Genomic DNA, 18,583 nt, shown 5'->3' on the forward strand with positions numbered 1-18,583 from the left:
AAAGCGTTTGCCGTTTAAGAACCAAACGGAAGCAAACAGCAAAACTAGAGTTTCTATTGAACTAATTCAGGTATGTCCCTCCCTGTTTCATTCCATTTGCTTCCGTTTAAGAAACGTTTTGCAACGGAGTCTGCCGAATTAATACACACCAGCTCTGGCGCGCTGCGTGAAACAGGTGTGCTTCACCCGCAACATGCCAAAAGAGCGACAGAGGCTGCGGAACCATAGTCAGAAGTCCGAAGAGGGGCACTATATTGTTTCAGACGGCACTCTATCCCCGCTCTCCAAAAGAGAAAGTGACGGGTTTTTTTTTCCGATGTGGTGTTTGAGTTAGGACTAACTCTTTGTCATATGCAACCATGCCAATCGTTGCATACAATATAATACTAATTTGAGTGTCCCGGATTTACGTTCACTATGTTGCGTAAATTGCAAATGAAAAAACACTCAACACCAATTTCCCCAAAATAAATGTCATATTTTCCGAATTCTATTATGATCAATATTGGTTGAAATGTTGAACATGTGAATTCTGACGTTAAATTCACAACCCTGATTTTGTTTTTCAGTCAAACTTGATCACAAATCTTAACAGGACCATTGCAGGTTGTAGCCTACCTCGATTCCAAGCAACTGCGCCCACCCAGGATTGCTCCTCAAACTCTGTATCTCTGTGAATCCATTAAGATTTGAAGGCTCTTCATTGCCATCCTGTGTTCACTTAATGTATTGAAAGGGCTTCCTGCCACTGCCTGTTTTTGGCTGTTTTGTAGTCTACTGTATTGTAGCCTACTTTACTTTAGATAGTAGGCCTATCAAGGCCCATTCCACATAGTAGCCTAAAATGAATAGGTTGAGATTGATGTAGCCTAGCCTGTCGGTTATTCTCTAGGGCAAAATTGGATCCATTATGTTAATTGAATATCAAATAAGGTTCCAACTTTTATATGGCCAATTCAGCAAAACCAATTTGTGTAGCCTATTCGCAATCGCAGCCCATTTGATATCGACGATCTGTGAAACGATAAGTCTATGTGCCAAACTAATTCAACTATTTGTATAGACAATTATTCATTTCAGGAGTCCTTAAACTGTACCTTAAATAAGTGGTATTTCGGCTATCGTAAATCAAACACAGATCTCCTTGAAACTTAAGTTGAGTAACCATTCTTTTTGTCAAAGGGCGTCTGTTATTAGGACATGATCATTCCAAAATGCCGAGTGCACTGATACCTATTACTCTGCTCAGACGTTGCTGACACATGCCAGATCTTACAACGCCTGGATAGGTATTTTACGTATTAGCTAACCACATCATATGTTATAGCAATTTGGTGCCTGGAGGTACAGATGAGGGCGTGGCATTCAACCTTCGGTTGATGCATGCAATGTCTGAGCAGGGGAACACGACCATTGTTTGCAGGTTGATCCAACACGCGGGGTCGCACTACTGGCACCTCACCTTCATATCCTATGATCTTCTGCATGCGGTAATCACTGTCCCACAGTCCCAACTGTGCCTTTGGCAAGGCGCTCTCTCGCGCTGAGGTAGGATAAACTGTGGGCTAATCTTAGGCCTACATCAAGCTACAACCAAGATGAGAGGAGAAGAATTGAAAACAGTCGATGGGTTTATGTGTAGACTATTTTTCTTCGGGTGTCAAGAGGATAATATGACAAATCCAAAAAGACTGTATGCTAGGCTAGGCTAGGCTAGGCTAGATAGGCTACCTATATATTAAAAAATATAGTGACATGAGTTGAGTTCAAGACAGTAGGAAGAGAAAGGCACTCAACCGTACATCTAATTAAATTATCATGTTAAGGCGCAATCTGTGCATGTTAATTGACACTGAGATTGACAGGATAGCAAAACATATTTCTTGAAGCCATAGCCTATGCCTACGTGTCTTGTTAACAAAGTCTCAAATGACAACGAAAACCAGGAGGAGCTGCACTCAAAAAGCAGTTTTTCCATTATTTTCCTCAAGAATTGAATGGGTATATTTATTGAAATTACCAACCACACATTTTTACATTTACCTTATTACTTGTGCCATGCAGCTAAAACCACTGCTCTAGTGGTTTAAATGGAACTGTGCTGTCTTGCTCACTGTGTTGTCAAGCTCAACTTGAACAAACTTAATCCCCTAACAACATAGCCCTCAAACACCCCGTGAGGCATTTGTAACGTCAAATTGTCAAAACAACCACCAAGCCTCTAAAACAGCCTCTTTTGTCAACTGTTCTGTCATAGTATGCTCCAGACAGAATACAGTGCTCCCCCCTCTTGGTCATAATAGAAAATGTTACTGACTGTGCCACCTGTGAGGTACTTGAGGTGCCACCAACCAAGGCATGCAAGCCAGTGTGGCATATCCATACAAACCCTCTCTGTATAAACAACATCATGTCGCTATGTCTGCCCTCTGAATGGCTCTGTTTACAAGGCTTTGTTTAATCTATGCTGAATTGCCGGAGGTGACACGGTGAAACAATTAGCACAAACCAACCGGGCTTTAGCTACTGTTAAGTAGTCCAAACAGATTCTGATCTTAATCCCCAAAACTGACTTCATGAGGGCCTAATCCTGTCAATGGCAACAGAATCCCACCCACGTCAAAACAGCCCACTGCTCTTGCCCCAGGTGCAGTAGTCACACACAGGCCCTGGTTTGTCTCTTTATGAAACCAGATGCATTGATAGGGCTTTTTTGGGCACACGGCCCAGCCTGCAGTTTGTTAATTAGGTGGGCTGTTTTCCCATAATTAGCCTTAGTGGTGAAAATCAGGGCGCATAATGGCCCGTGGTGGCCGTGGATAGTCATAGAGTTTGTGAATGTGGAGTGTAGATGCAAATCCTGAATGTTTTTAGACGCAAATTCGGAATGCTTAACAACAGTCTCTCCTCCAAGACTGGAATCCAACTGGTGTTTGTGTGAGCCAACCCTGTGGATGAAAGCGTTTCCAAATGTAGGCTACTCTTCTGACAATATGGTGAACAATTTGAAAGCGCCTTGTTTGCTTTCTGTATCTAAACCTTTTCTAAAGTCAATGTCCTGGTCATCCCATTCCATTGCAATCGAGACACATCAGCAGTCTGTTATGCCCAGGTTAAGTGTTGATAATGAGGTCATAAAGTCAACATTTTTAGAGCAGGGATGGCCCCATAATCCCATTGTTCTCATGAAATCCTTCTGATAGCTGTAAACAAAGACTTAAACCCACCTCCGTTTAATCCTGGGGCATCTGAATGGCAGTCCTCACAGTTTAAACAATGTATATGCAGAAATTAAGTCGCGTAAAATAACAGAATAAGAAAGAACCATAGATTGTTGTGAAGATATGGATGGTCGATATCACCCTCAGGATCACTTCTTTGACTTGTCTGATTTATTGTAGAGTTCAGCTGTTCCTACATCCTAATCTACTGCCATGCTTGAAATAATACAAAAAGTTACATGGCAAAGTTTTTATTTAGCACATTATTACACTTTGCACACACTCACTTTTTGTATCCAGATGAAATAATTGTAGAATTATTCTGTCTCCCACATGGAGGCAGAGCCGGCTCCAGGCATAAACTACATAAGCAGTTGCTTAGGACCCAACGGTCACCTCCTAATGGCAAAATATATAGAACAGCAGAAAACCTACAATAAAACTGCAACATTTTCTCTATGCTCCACGGCAAAATGTGTAGAAATGCAGGAAATGTACTTTAAAATATTTTTGTTCTCTCCACTGTCAAGAGGGGACACCATTTTTTTTTCTCCTCTTGGTGGGGAGGCTCCCTAACCAAATCTCGCTTAGGGCCCCCAAAAGGCTAGAGCTGGCCCTGCATGGAGGGATCAGATAGCTAGATTCTGGCTACAAGATGGCCTGTGTCAGACGACTCTCACATAAACTGGCATCCATTTTTTTCCATGGACGCTCCAGCACTCCAACCTCTTCTGGCATTCACTCTGACTGTCCACAGTGTCCAGTGTGTCTAAGGGGAAGATTCAGATCCTCTGTCACCCAGTGACATCATACCAGCGATGTATCAGCTGACTGACTGCCACAAATGACCCTCTTCCGCGGGAGTGTGGCCATTGTCAGGAGCATTAGCTGCCTCGCAAGACTTTACTGCAGAAACACCAGTTACAGTTGTGTTATGCCCTGGCTGTTCCGTACAACCAATGTTGGAATGAATCTGTCTAATTCACTACTACAAGGAAGCAAGGAACCCCCAAAAATATAAACTTATACGAAAGACCACTTGCTGTCCAACTGGCATGAAGAAGGTGTGACATCACATGGACATTCAAGATCTTGTGATCACTTTGTGAGTGTGGCATCTATTTACGGTGCTGAAACGTTATACCTCTGTTGGGAATGATGGCGAGCGCCAGACTGGAGCATTGCGTGTATTACGTGATGAGAGGCACCGAAGCACCTCTCTATTTATAACGGATCATAGGGCCTGACACATTGCACTCTCACAACATATGGACGGCTGACCAGAGGACACGTAGAGAAACAGCATGCCACTGCTGGGACACCGGAGCATAACACTCTATATAGGAGTGGCACAACAGCAGGAGGCTTAACAGGTAGGACCTTATGGCTGCACACATGGACTATACACTTTCTGATACAGATGTGTGGGGGGAGTTCTTTAATATAGTTAGGGTAATTTCAATGTTAAGGTCATTTCAAGTACTGTTGGAGTTAGTGAATATGTGACGTACATGAATTTCATGACAACTATCTTTTTATTTTAGTTAATGATTAAATCTCCCCACCTAGACAGAAGAAATTGCACATGAAATGGTGGCTCATAGCCCACACAAAGCATATCATCATGCATTAGCAGACATTATCTATGAATGCTTTTTGCAAGGCAAGTCTTAGTTGCTCTCCTCAAACAAGTCTTCGCAATGCACTTGGCAAACGTAGCCAATTCTTGGTTGAGACACCATGTAGCCTAAACTGATAGCAAACAAAGATTTTCAAGAGTTGACGTTATCTGTCATTCGTTGCAGTAGAACTGTTAAGAATCCCCACTTTTTTGTTGAACTAGTTTGAGACACGAGTATCTTTATCTTCTCAGGTGTCGCACCATGTTTGCAGTGACATTTAAAGCACAGTGTTGATTTATTTCACAGGTAGTGGTGAAACTGTTTTGTAACCCTTCCTCACAATGGATGACTATGAACACAGTGTGCACGTCTCCGAGGGTGACTGGGACTCCTTCTTCCAGGAGTGCGAGGAGTGTGACCTCCACCCCCCCGCGCTGGCTGGATTGGACTCTAGCATTAGTGACTACAGCTTGAGTGACGTTGAGGATGCGGGAGGGTCCACTTTCTTAGACAAGGGTCTGCGAGTTGACCTCAAGTCAGATGCTTGGGAGGCTGTCTGCCCCATGGACGGCCCCCGGGATTCCGAGGGTTCTCCCGTGGAGCATTACCTCAACAAGTACAGTGTCAGTAGCTTGGAGAATGTCTTGTCGTGCAGCGAGGATGAGGATGTGCACCTGGAGTCTATCAATAGGTTCTTTGAGAGGCTTAAAAGTCTCCCAGAGGCTGAACAGTTTATTGAGCACAGCCAAGCAACAGTGGGGAAAAGCAGCAAGGTGGGGCAGGGGGAGGTGTGTGGTGATGGGCCACGAGCCAATGACGACGCTTTGCCAATAAACAACCCAGATGTCAACTCACTGTCTGCCAGCAGTGAGGCAGCAACTGGCATGGAAACCACAGAGCTAGACAATGCCAACACAACAGATAGGCCTGACTCCAAGGTGGCTCCTGAGCTCCTAGTCAATGATGCCTCTGAGGGCAAGACAGACAAATCCACCAATCCCAATGTAGAGTTGGCCATCAGAGAGAAGGATTGGATGTTGTTGCCAGCAAATGAAGCAGGGAGACTGAAAAGGGAGGGTCAATCCTGTGACTTACTCAAAGCAATATTGGAAATGACAGCCGACTCATTAAAGACACCTGCCTCTGGGAAAGTGCTGAACTCAGAATTAACTGTATGCAAAAGTGTGGGTGATGAGAGTAATGGGGATATCATGTTAGATAAACCACTTCTTAAGAAAACCTCTGATTCATGCCTTAACCCTGATAGGAATTCATCTACAAACCTTGAAGTGATGCCACACAATAAATCAACAGAAGGCCTTGCTGTCACATCACCAAAGAAAGACCCAGAACAGCAGAGCGTAAGGAGCCCAGATCAGTCTCCAACATTCACCATTAAAAAGAAGAGAAGGAGAAAAAAAACGGTCAGTATTGTGGACACTGGCCAAGGGTACAAGAGGCAATTCTTTGCCAATCATAGTGACTCTGAGGCGGAGAGATGTGCATGGGGAATAGAAATGGATGCTCACGTAAGACTATCAAGAGATTACACTGCAGTTTGCATGAATGAGGCCGGCTGTGAGCATATCAAATCCTCAGCTCACCAAACTCAGAGTTTTCATTGTCCACCTACACACTCAGAAATACTCCAAGGGAGAGCCAGAAACAATGTGACACCTGGCCCGACTGCAGTGGAGCATGACGAAGTGAGCCTCAATTTACCAACTCCCCTTCTAAGAGACCGTCAAAGTCAAACACTAACTGAGAAGAATGAGTTGAGGCCAGTAAAAGCTGAGCCTCTTGGTATGGAGGCGAACTGCAAACAAGCCAAATCTAGCTTACCTGTAAACAGTGAATGCACTGATAGATCAACATCCCCACCAGGTCGAGATGTTGACAGCGGTTTGTCAACACCTAATTATGACGATAATGTGGCAGCAAATTTACAGCCAAGCAGCGCATTACAATTACAGCCATCAACAGAATCTAAAGAATGTCCTGGATTGCCAGTCTCGATGTCCACCTGTGCTTCTAGTGAGTCATCTCCAGTCACAGAGGAAGCAAAGTTTGGCCCAGATAACATCACAAAATATCAAAGGGAGTCTGGGCCTCTGCAACTGCACGAAGTGAATGGAAAGACTCAAAACAGGGACGCCTCATCTGAGATTCTCAATACACCAGAATCAACAGAACATAACACCGCACACAGAAAGAACAACTTACTCATCTCTAAAGGCAGCAGTGGTGTTGTTTCAAACACATTGCAACTGCCTGCTCATGAAAACATAGTCCTCAAGATGCACCAAGAATTTAAACATGTACTCATCCCAACTCTTGATAAGAGTATGCCATCAGAAGTGGTCAGCACTAACACAACACTAAAACCTACCAAGACACCATTGTTTGGCCAAATCAATAGTTTCAATGAGCCCTGCTGTTCAAAATCAGATGACGTAATCAGTCAAACAACATATGGAAACCAGACAGTTAATCCTGTATTAGCAATACCTCTTTTTACTGTCTCTTGTTACTCTGTTATTCCAAAGAGTGCTATGAACTCTAATCAGGCAGATGAAATAAATAAAACTTATATAAGTTATAATGTCACTGAAAAAGACCCTGATTCGTGTACTCCAGAGAATGTCCCATTAACTCAATCAAATATTTCACTTTCGAATTCCCCTGAATTACAAATGGAAAGTAACCAAATTGTTGGGTTTCAGTCTAACAAAACATATATGACAGCACTGCCAGATAAACGTAACACTGACATAGACTTGCCAATGACGTTATTTGAAACCTCTGATACACCTGATATTCAAACCAGATTCAATGGTCAAGAAGCAGAACTTTCTGTAGGCAAAGCAACAAGGGAAATGTCTGAACATGACAGTCAGGATACGTCTCGAGATACTCCAGAACTCAAAGTTGAGATAGAGGTCAAAACAGAGGACACTGTTAGCACAGCCAAAACAGCAGAGTGCGAGGGGATTGAAAAAGCACCCGACGAAACACGTCCTGTGTATGCCATCTCCACTTTTTGGAATGAGATGGAGAAGCTGACCATTAATGACATTTTGCGACTACGTATGGTCAGCAATGCCCACCAGTCCAGTGTTCTCCCCCAGCCACCAGAGGCTGAGGCAGCCGACAGCTCTGATGCCGCAGACTCAGGCTACTTCACTCACTTGGACGACTCCAAACCTCACCGCTCCAGTGGCGACATTTCCACCATTTCTGATTTTGACAAAAAATTCTCACAAAAAAAAAATGCTGATAATCCAAGCACTGATCCAATCACGAGAAATGAATCATCCAACTCTATTGGTATCTTATGGGAAAGCGAGCCAGACTCAGTTAGCGTTGGGGCTGGTATATACCCAGAAAATGTTGCAATGCTAAGTTCCGCAAGTTACATCCCCCGTCCAATCTTTTCAGGCAGTGCCCCACAGTACGTAAGAAAAATTAGCAAAAACGTCAGTGTGCAGAACCTACTAGCTCTGGAAGTTGAACCACTTTGCCAGGTGTTGAAAGGTCAGGCCTTACCAGCTGTTATATCAGAGGAAAGAGAATCAGAAATGGAGTCCTGCAGTGATGGACATTTAGTGAGGCAGCACAGTAGCATGAATTCTTTACCTTCAGCATCTTTTTCAGAGGATGTGTCAACAGAAAGCAATCAGATCTCTTTCTCTGAGATCATCCAGTACGTCTTTGGAGGAAATAAATCGGAGGCCAGTCCATCGGAAACAAACAACATGACCGCCTACTATGTCAACAGTGATTCAGTCCCTGATTATGAGCATTTCTACTCCGAGTTTGATGCAGGAAGCTTCTTCTACCCTGTCAGGGAGGCATCAATCCACAACAAGGATGAGCAGTTGCCCATCTTTTCCTGCGGACATTCGGCCAACAAGAATCTTCAGTTCCCGGAGGCCTACGATCATTTATTCTCCAGTGACTCGTCTGCAGACTCGGATGAGGAAGATAACCAAGTCAGAAGTCCGATCCGGGTGATCACGCGGTTGAACCATAAGCCAAATGAGACCCAAGGTGTAATAGTGGCTCCGGACATATATGAGGACTTTTTCACAGACGAGGGTCTAAGTGAGAACTTCTTCTGGAAAAACAATTTCTCCCTACGGAAGGTCCGCCTCACTGGCTCCACCAGCCAAAGTCAGAGATCTGACTCCTGGTCGCTGGTTCCTGTGGATGAGATCAAGAGTTCATTCTGCAGAAGCATTAGACCCATCCACACGCTGGGCATCCAAGACCAGCCTTTTCCTGATCAACTGCTGTACAACCTAGAAGGCAGGATCTTCAGACAGCTGGCCGAACAGAAGAGGAGATATCCGGATCTGCAGATGGCTGTTGCTAATCCCAGTAAGGCCATTTTCTCTATTATCACATACACATTACTATGCACATTCAGCACTTGGAGTCTTCAAGTATTTTACTTTTTTTTATGTATCTAACCCAGCTGGGAAAACTGATACATTTCTTGACATCATGGCCAAGTTGTATACTGGTTGTAAAAGGATGTTTTTTTTTAGCTGGTTGTAATCTGGTTACCTGACGTCTCATCAACCAGACAAGTAATTTACCATGCCAAATTTTGCAAGCTGGCAAGAGGTAGTGCAATCTAATAGTTGATGACAATCACGTGTTAGATAAAGACCTTAGTCATAATCGATTACTAACTGTTGTGATCTTAACGTGCTCCCTCAATCCAGCTGTCAAGGAACATTGACTAGACGCACGTAGTAGTGCTAAGCCAAGTGCCAGAGGAATGGTTGCGCGTGATAACTCTTCTTCAATCACTGTCCGTATCCTCTCAAGTTGCCTAGTGCCAAGCGTTATTCACATGTTTGCCGTCAAATGATAAGTATAAATAGGCCCACCATGGTGGCCAAAGGAGCACCATTCCATCCAGTAAGCAGCTCTAAGACAGAACAGTGACCTTGACCGCACATATACACAATAGCACAATATACACACATAGCACAATGTGTTTAACATGGTGATCAACAATGATTCACCCATAGATTTTCCTTAAAGAGAAGTTAGCAAAACACATATCCAAAAACTGTCTTGGAGTCAACAACAGCCAAAGTGGACATTTTTCTTTAGTAGAACATCCCTTTAAGGTGCACAGAAATACCTGTTTGCCACAGAGCTGTCCCAGTGTCACACTTTAGATTGTTTGTAATTAGTCCAGGTATCGCTATGGCTAGAACCTGATCAGGGCACAGTGTGAAAGAACAGGACATTTCCTGCCTAATGTAATGAGGCCTAGTCTGTCTGCAGCAGGTATGGGATTTGAGATCAATGATTTCCTCCTGGACATATTCCCTGTGTGAACGTGTATTACCACAGTATGCCCGTTTCCTCTGTGCTCCATGGGGACCATTGTACTCCCAAGACAGCTGAGCAATGCCACGTCCCCACTGATCTTATATTTTAGTTTTGTGGCCAAAGAGCACACAAAGTACTCCAAAGTACTCACACAAACAGTTTCACCTGTGTGTCATCTTTACCATTGCATAGGTATTTTCCATCTATTCTATTATACTTGTATAAGTCAAATATATTTTTCAATCTACTGAGCCAAGCCAACTTGTACTGCGCTGGCCTCATTACACATCCACGATAGTTGATGGAAACGTGCTGGAGAGGACGGTGTGAAAAGAAAATATCCAAGCCAGCACAGTACGGAACAGTAGAGAATGTTCAATCTTGAATGTGATACATTTTGTTTGACTATTTAAACAGCCACATACTGTGTCCTTTCTAGGATTAGATGCCTCCCTTGTACCTCTCAGACAGTCAGACATGTGTTTAGTCTGCATCGCATTCGCCTCCTGGGTGTTGAAGTCCGCTAACCCACAAGCTGGAGATGCCTGGAAGGCTGGTATGTACATTCTATAGACCTTGGCCTGGTTTCCCAATAGCACCTTAAGGCTAAGTCCATCGTTAGAACCTTTGTCTGAGCATGGTTAAATCTCCGAGATGTTTCCCAAAACCATTGTTACTAAAGTTACACTTGAAAATGCTTGTTATTTAATGATTTGCTCAGACCACTCATAGAGCAGCTATGTGCTTCGTTAGATGATGTATTTATTTATTCCCTGCCGTGTCGCTTTATACATAGAAGATCTCAGCTAAACACAAAATCAAGATGTTTATCGGTCTTTCTGTGACCACCGATGACTTCAGATGTCTTTGCAATTGGTAAAAACTGTTGGAAACAAACATGGTTTTCAGACCCCTTGACTTTTTCCAAATTTTTGTTACGTTACAGCCTTATTCTTAAATTGATTAGATTGTTTTTTTCAATCTACACACAATACCCCATCATGACGAAGCAAAAATGTTTTTTTTTATTTTATTTTGGAAAATGTATTAAAAATCAACTGAAATGTCACATTTACATAAGTATTCAGACCCTTTACCCACTACTTTGTTGAAGTCTCCCAGTCCCTGCCGCTGAAAAACATCCTCACTGCATGATGCTGCCATCAACATGCTTCACCGTAGGGATGGTGCCAGGTTTCCTCCAGACGTGACGCTTGGTAATCAGGCCAAAGAGCTCAATCTTGGTTTCATCAGCCCAGAGAATCTTGTTTGTCATGATCTGGAAGTTTTAGGTGCCTTTTCGTCATGATGGGGTATTTATTGTGTGTAGATTGAAAAAAACAATTTAATCAATTTAAGAATAAGGCTGTAACGTAACAAAAATTTGGAAAAAGTCAAGGGGTCTGAAAACCGTGTTTGTTTCCAACAGTTTCTACCAATTGCAAAGACATCTGAAGTCATCGGTGGTCACAGAAAGACCGATAAACATCTTGATTTTGATGTATATGATACCATTCCACTGATTTCCACTCCAGTCATTACCTTGAGCGTTCTCCCCAATTAATGTGCCACCAACCTCCTGTGGACTGATGGCATAGCAGTGTCAAAGATAGCTGATTACACGTTGATTTACATTTTCTCAAGAGATGCCACTGCTGTTCGTTCAGACAAAGTTAACATTTGTTGTAGAATTTTACTGCAAGAAATGCATAATTCTGCAGGAGATAATATTATGTTATGCTACATGTGAGAGGTTTTAGGCCTACAGTCAGTGTCCAGATTTCAGTTACCATTCTATTTAACCCATATGAACTTAAATGAGGAACACTCTGTTTATTCATGGTTACAGGGATACTCATGAGCAGGATATCAAAGGCGCATGTAAACGGCTTATCCCGAATAAGACCTTGAACAGGATATGACCTATTATCTGGAAAACTGTGCACATGTAAACATGGTCAGTATTTCATAGTGAATCATGTTACACGAGGGGACACGAGATGCTCAAGAATAGGTTTTGGAATGTTGACAAGTTGCAGTTGGGCAGGGCCGGATCCAGGCATTGGCCTGCTAGGCGAATTTCTTTAGTCACTCTCACAGATATCATTAACATGGCATAAGCCATGGCAAAGTGTGTATAGTTGCAGGAAATTGGCTTTAAAACTGCCACAATTCACATGGCAAAATGAGTAGAATTGCAAGATATATTATAAAATTGCAACAACAAAAAAATCTTCCCCATGGAAAAATAGATAGAACCCGGAAGCCAGGTGCACCAATGTAATGTGTCAGAGGAAACGCAGTACACCGGGGCGACCGTGTCAGCGTGCACTGCGCCCGGCCCGCCACAGGAGTCGCTAGTGCGCGATGAGACAAGGATATCCCTGCCGGCAAAACCCTCCCTAACCCGGACGACGCTGGGCCAATTGTGCACCGCCCCATGGGCCTCCCGGTCGTGGCCGGCTGCAACAGAGCCTGGACTCTAACCCAGAATCTCGAGTGGCACAGCTAGCAGATTAGTTATTGGCCACCATCACCACCAGGCCGGCCTGTACCCTAAATGCCCTAAACTCTCTCCTCTCTCTCTCGTCACTAAGTCTGAATTTGTCCTGCTGGGTGACCTAAACTTGGACATACTTAAACCACCTGACCAAGTCCTAAAGCAATGGGTCTCCCTAAATCTTTCTCAGATTATTACAAATGCCACAAGGAAAGACTCCAAACACCCAGAAAAGGCTACTATCCTTGATGTTATTCTCACAAATAATCCTGACCGGTATCAGTCTGGTGTTTTCTGTATAATGACCTTGGTGATCACTGTTTTACAGCCTGTGTTCGTAACGGCTGCTCAGTGAAACGACCTGTCCTGACATGTCATAGACGCTTGCTAAAAAACTTTCATGAGCAAGCCTTTCTCCATGATCTGGTCTCTGTAAATTGGTATAGAATCAGCTCGATCCCCCTCTTGTCGAAGATGCTTGTACCTTCTTTTTTATATATTTTCAGTGGTATTGTTAACAAATACGAGCCATAAAGAAAATGAGAATTAAAAACCAGTTCAGCCCCTGGTTCGACCGTCGTCTGGCAGAGGTACTCCAGCTCAAGAAATCCATTAGGAAAATCGCTCGGCACACGCATACTCAGGCTGACTAGCTCTCGTTCAAGCAAATGAGAAATAAGTGCACTCGGGCTATCCGGAAGGCCAAAGTTAGTTCTTTCAAGGAACAGTTCTCTCTCTGTGGGTCTAACCCCAGAAGTTATGAAAAATGGATAAAGACCTAAAGAATAAACCCTCCTCCTCACAGCTGCCCATGTCCCTTAATGTTGATGATGTGGTTGTTACTGACGAGGAGCACATGGCTGAGCTCTTTAATCACCACTTCATTAAGTCAGGATTCCTCATTTTCCATCCCTTCTAATGCAACTCTCGCCGATGCTCCTCCCTCTGTTTCCCCTGCCCCACGATAAAGTTTCTCACTGCAGGCAGTCACTGAGTCCGTGGCGCTAAAGAAGCTCCTGAAACTTGACCCCAAAAAAACATCTGGATCAGATGGTTTCGATCCTTTCTTTTTTAAGGTTGCTGCCCCTATCATCTCCAAGCCTATCTCCAACGGTTTTAACCTGTCTCTCCTCTCTGGGGAGGTTCCCATTGCTTGGAAGGCAGCCACGGTGTGTACTTTATTTAAAGGGGGAGATCAAGCTGTTATATCCTAACTGTTATAGACCTATTTCTATTTTTGCCCTGTTTATCAAAAGTTTTGGAAAAACTTGTCAATAATCAACTGACTGGCTATCTTGAGGTCTACGGTATTCTCTCTGGTATGCAATCTGGTTTCCACTCAGGTTATTGATGTGTCACTGCCACCTAAGCAATGTTGTGCTGCTATTTTTATTTACTTTGCCAAAGCTTTTGATACGGTAGAACATTCCATTCTTGTGGGCCAGCTAAGGAGTGTTGGTGTCTCTGAGGGGTCTTTGGCCTGGTTTGCTAACTACCTCTCTTAAAGAGTGCAGTGTATAAAGTCAGAACATCTGCTGTCTCAGCCACTGTCTGTCACCAAGGGCGTACCCCAAGGCTCGTTCCTAGGCCCCACGCTCTTCTCAATTTACATCAACAACATAGATCAAGAATTAGGAAGCTCTCTCAATTTATTTGTATGCAGAAGATTCAGTCTTATACTTAGCTGGCCCCTCCCTGGATTTTGTGTTAAACGCTCTACAACAAAGATTTCTTAGTGTCCAACAAGCTTTCTCTGCCTTTAACCTTGATTTGAACACCTCCAAAACAAAGGTCATATGGTTTGGTAAGAAGAATGCCCCTCTCCCCACCTGTGTGATTACTACCTCTGAGGGTTTAGAGCTTGAGGTAGTTACCTTATACAAGTACTTGGGGGGTATGGCTAGACGTTACACTGTCCTTCTCTCAGCACATAGCAAAGCTGCAGGCTAAAGTTAAATGTAGACTTGATTTCCCTCTATCGTAATAGCTCCTCTTTCACCACAGCTGCCAAACGAACCCTGATTCAGATGACCATCCTACCCATTCTAGATTACGGATGAATTATAGATCGGCAGGTAAGGGTGCTCTCGAGTGGCTAGATGTTCTTTACCATTCGGCCATCAGATTTGCCACCAATGCTCCTTATAGGACACATCACTGCACTCTATACTCCTCTGTAAACTCGTCATCTCTGTACCCATCGCAAGATCCACTGGTTGATGTTTATTTAATAAACCCTCTTAGGTCTCACTCCCCCTATCTCAAATCAAAATCAAATCAAATGTTATTGGTCACATACACATGGTCAGCAGATGTTAATGTGAGTGTAGCGAAATGCTTGTGCTTCTAGTTCCAACTAAGCGGTAATATCTAACAAATAATCGGACAAATTCATAACTACCTTATGCACACAAATGTAAAGAGAGGAATAGGAATATGTACATATAAATATATGAGAGGTGTGGCATAGGCAAGATGCAATAGATGGTATAGAATACGGTATATACATATGAGATGAGTAATGTAGGATATGTAAGCATTATTAAAGTGCCGTTATTTAAAGTGACTATTGATACCTTTATTAAGTTCATTTATTTAAGTGGCCAGAGATTTGAGTCTGTATGTTGGCAGCTACCTCTCTATGTTAGTGATGGCTGTTTAATAGTCTGATGGCCTTGAGATAGAAGCTGTTTTTCAGTCTCTCGGTCCCAGCTTTGATGCATCTGTACTGACCTCGCCTTCTGGATGGTAGCGGTGTGAACAAGCAGGTGCTCGGGTGGTTGTGGTCTTTTTGGCCTTCCTGTGACATCGGGTGCTGTAGGTGTCCTGTAGGGCAGGTAGTTTGCCCCCGGTGATGCGTTGTGCAGACCGCACTACCCTCTGGAGAGCCTGAGATACCTACTGCAGCCCTCATCCTCCACATACAACACCCGCTCTGCCAGTCACATTCTCTTAAAGGTCCCCAAAGCACACACATCCCTGGGTCGCTCCTCTTTTCAGTTCGCTGCAGCAAGCGACTGGAACGAGCTGCAAAAAACACTCAAACTGGAACATTTTATCTCGATCTCTTCATTCAAAGACTCAACCATGGACACTCTTACTGACGGTTGTGGCTGCTTTGCGTGATATATTGTTGTCCCTACCCTCTTGCCCTTTGTGCTGTTGACTGTGCCCAATAATGTTTGTACCATGTTTTTTGCTGCTACCATGTTGTTCTGCTGCCATGTTGTTTTGCTACCATGTTGTTGTCATGCTGTGTTGCTACCATGCTGTGTTTCATGTGTTGCTGCCCTGCTATGTTGTTGTCTTAGGTTTCTCTCTTTATGTAGTGTTGTCTCTCTTGTCATGATGTGTGTTTTGTCCTCTTTTTGTATATTTTTTATCCCTGCTCCAGTAGGAGGCCTTTTGCCTTCTGGTAGGCCGTCATTGCAAATAAGAATTTATTCGTAACTGACTTGCCTAGTTAAATAAAGGTTTAAATGAACTATTCTTACTCATTTTGATAACACATGCCGTTTTAAACAAGAGAAGTTGGTTTTAAGGGGCAGTTGACCTTTAAAGCCAATGTTATATTTTGAAGAATATTGTTATATTGTAGTCTAGTATTATACTAGATCTAATGCCTTTTCCCCCCAATCTATTTGTTCTTATGAGTTTATATATATATATTATATGATTATTATTATTATATTATATGATTACATTATTATACAACATGTCTCAAACATTCAATTCAATAAGAAGAAAATGTCATTAGTTAGTCAAGAATGATGCAGTCATGCTATTGGCTCATGTGATATTTGTTTCCCACGGAACATTGCACAGTTCTCCTGGCCAACATAAGTGCGCTGTCTGCCATCCGATACCTGCGGAGAAGAGGCAGGGAAGAGGCATCTGGAGAGAAGCCATAACATCAAACACCCTCCATCTGATACAGGGACAGTCACCATGCACAGCTACGCCCTTCCTAAGTTGACCTCTTACTCCCATGGAAACTGAATTCATCTTGGGTACTTTGACGTTCAGTCCTATCAGGGTTCCTTGGGACGTCGTACCCTAACCCATTAACCATTTGACATTTCTACTTCAATGGGGTAGGGACGACCCAAGGATACCGTTTAGCATGGACCATCCTTTGACTGCAAGTGAAATCTGTGGTTTCCTCTTGTAAAAATATCGATTTTTTTTTAAATAGAGGGCTAAAGCTATGTTTTGCTGTGCCTGAAATGTTTGCACTATAACTTAGCAAGTTAGCAATAAAAAAACATGTTCAATCCACTGAAATGGTCAAGATAGTGTGTATGATAATATTCCTGTATGCCATTTTTTAAGAGTGTGTTTGAGGTCCGTTAATGTCATTTGGATAAATATAACCTATAACAAGGGTTTAGATGACAACATCCTTGGGTAAGAGATGTATGATATTTATGAGCGTACTAAAAGAGACAGATATATTGAGATTTCATAATGAAGGTAACAAAATGTAGAGAAGAGACATAAGATGCCAGTGGAAAGTGCTCTAAGAGATATACACTGTCAATGTGTTAGGATGAGGACATGAATATAGTGTGTATGTTTTGGAATTGAATGACAAATATTAGTAAAGGTAAAGTAAAGGTACAGAATGGATATAAAAAATATAGCTATGTTTGATTATTCAATCAACGTCAAAGTATTTTACTATGTGAAATCATCGCATACCCCAATACAAAACAACGGTGTGTTATATGGGGTGACAGGTAGCCTAACGGTTAGAGCTCTGAGCCAGTAACCAGATTTATTTAGGGGACTACAAACACGTGGCATTGTTTTTTGTTTATACATAATTACGGCTGTTTTATTTGATGGCCTCTATTAGATGACTTTCTGTCATTGTATGGTTTGTTCTGTGAACTGTGGATGTATTACGTTTCAAATATATGGCATTTCAGAGTTGACAGCGGTTTCCTGTGTTCTGTCAGATTTTATACACTAGAGGGCGCTATTGTACCGTGTATAAATTACCTCCACAATACTGTCAATACTGCCAGATTATAAAACACTATAAAGTAGTTTTTTGCTCTTAAAATGTGCAATCCTGAACAACACACATAACATCACATTTAACTCCCACTGGGCCATTTGCATCAGACAGGCACTCCATAGACATGGGGTTCCAATATAATTGTAGAGATGACTGTCTTACACCAGCAGAGAGCGAGGTTGTGCCATGAGAGAGAACGAGAGGAGCATCACAGATTCTGATCCGGGGTGAAATAACACCAGTCTACTGGCATGTGCTCATTTCACCAAAGTTCTATATTTTTTTCAAAATTAAAAACAGTTGACTGACTAGTAAAATGTGTTTGTTTTGACTGAATAATACACATTTCTTCAAATGACTGTACTGCATTCCTCTCAGTACATTTGATATTCGATTTGAAGTTCATCTTACCTATACTATCTGATTTATCAACTTCTATTAGTTCAAAGGAGCTTGTCTATTGTACAGTAGGACTCTACTGTCCGGTAATCTCGGTTAACTGAGAGCTAAAGTCTAGCGTAATAGGTCAGTACTATTAATGTTTACATGGTTTGTCCAGTAGAGATGAACTGTCAGGTAACACTTCATAATGACCTCCATCCATTAAAAATGCATATTCATGTTTATAAATGTTACAAATATTTTATAAATTATAATAAATGTTAAATGCTAGTTACTTGTAATGCTTACACTATTTATATTTGTATATATATATGCATATATAATAATAATAATATAAATAGTTTATTCATGCTTATGCAGGAAATGTGTAAAAGTTGTACCTATTTATATAATGTCTTAGTATGTTTAAGGTCATAATTACTACTAAACATCCATCAAAATAATCACAGTATAACAATGCAAA

General features: G+C 42.4%; 1 protein-coding gene across 2 annotated transcripts; it reads left to right on the plus strand.

The window, feature by feature from the left end:
- Positions 1–1,391: 1,391 nt before the first annotated feature.
- LOC118361073 (PPARGC1 and ESRR induced regulator, muscle 1) lies at positions 1,392–17,632 on the plus strand. 2 transcript variants are annotated; one of them, XM_035740815.1, is made up of 4 exons: positions 1,392–1,490; positions 8,691–9,223; positions 10,635–10,751; positions 16,521–17,632. In XM_035740815.1, exons 1-4 carry the CDS (start codon positions 1,474–1,476, stop codon positions 16,604–16,606), a joined length of 753 nt encoding a protein of 250 aa, XP_035596708.1. In that variant the 5' UTR covers positions 1,392–1,473; the 3' UTR covers positions 16,607–17,632. The 2 variants fall into 2 exon arrangements, with proteins under 2 accessions (XP_035596708.1, XP_035596706.1); XM_035740813.2 differs by lacking the exon at positions 1,392–1,490 and adding an exon at positions 1,499–4,594 and having other exon boundaries at positions 5,150–9,223.
- Positions 17,633–18,583: the final 951 nt, after the last annotated feature.

The sequence above is a fragment of the Oncorhynchus keta genome, chromosome 28 (genome assembly GCF_023373465.1).
Source record: "Oncorhynchus keta strain PuntledgeMale-10-30-2019 chromosome 28, Oket_V2, whole genome shotgun sequence".
Classification (NCBI taxonomy): domain Eukaryota; kingdom Metazoa; phylum Chordata; class Actinopteri; order Salmoniformes; family Salmonidae; genus Oncorhynchus; species Oncorhynchus keta.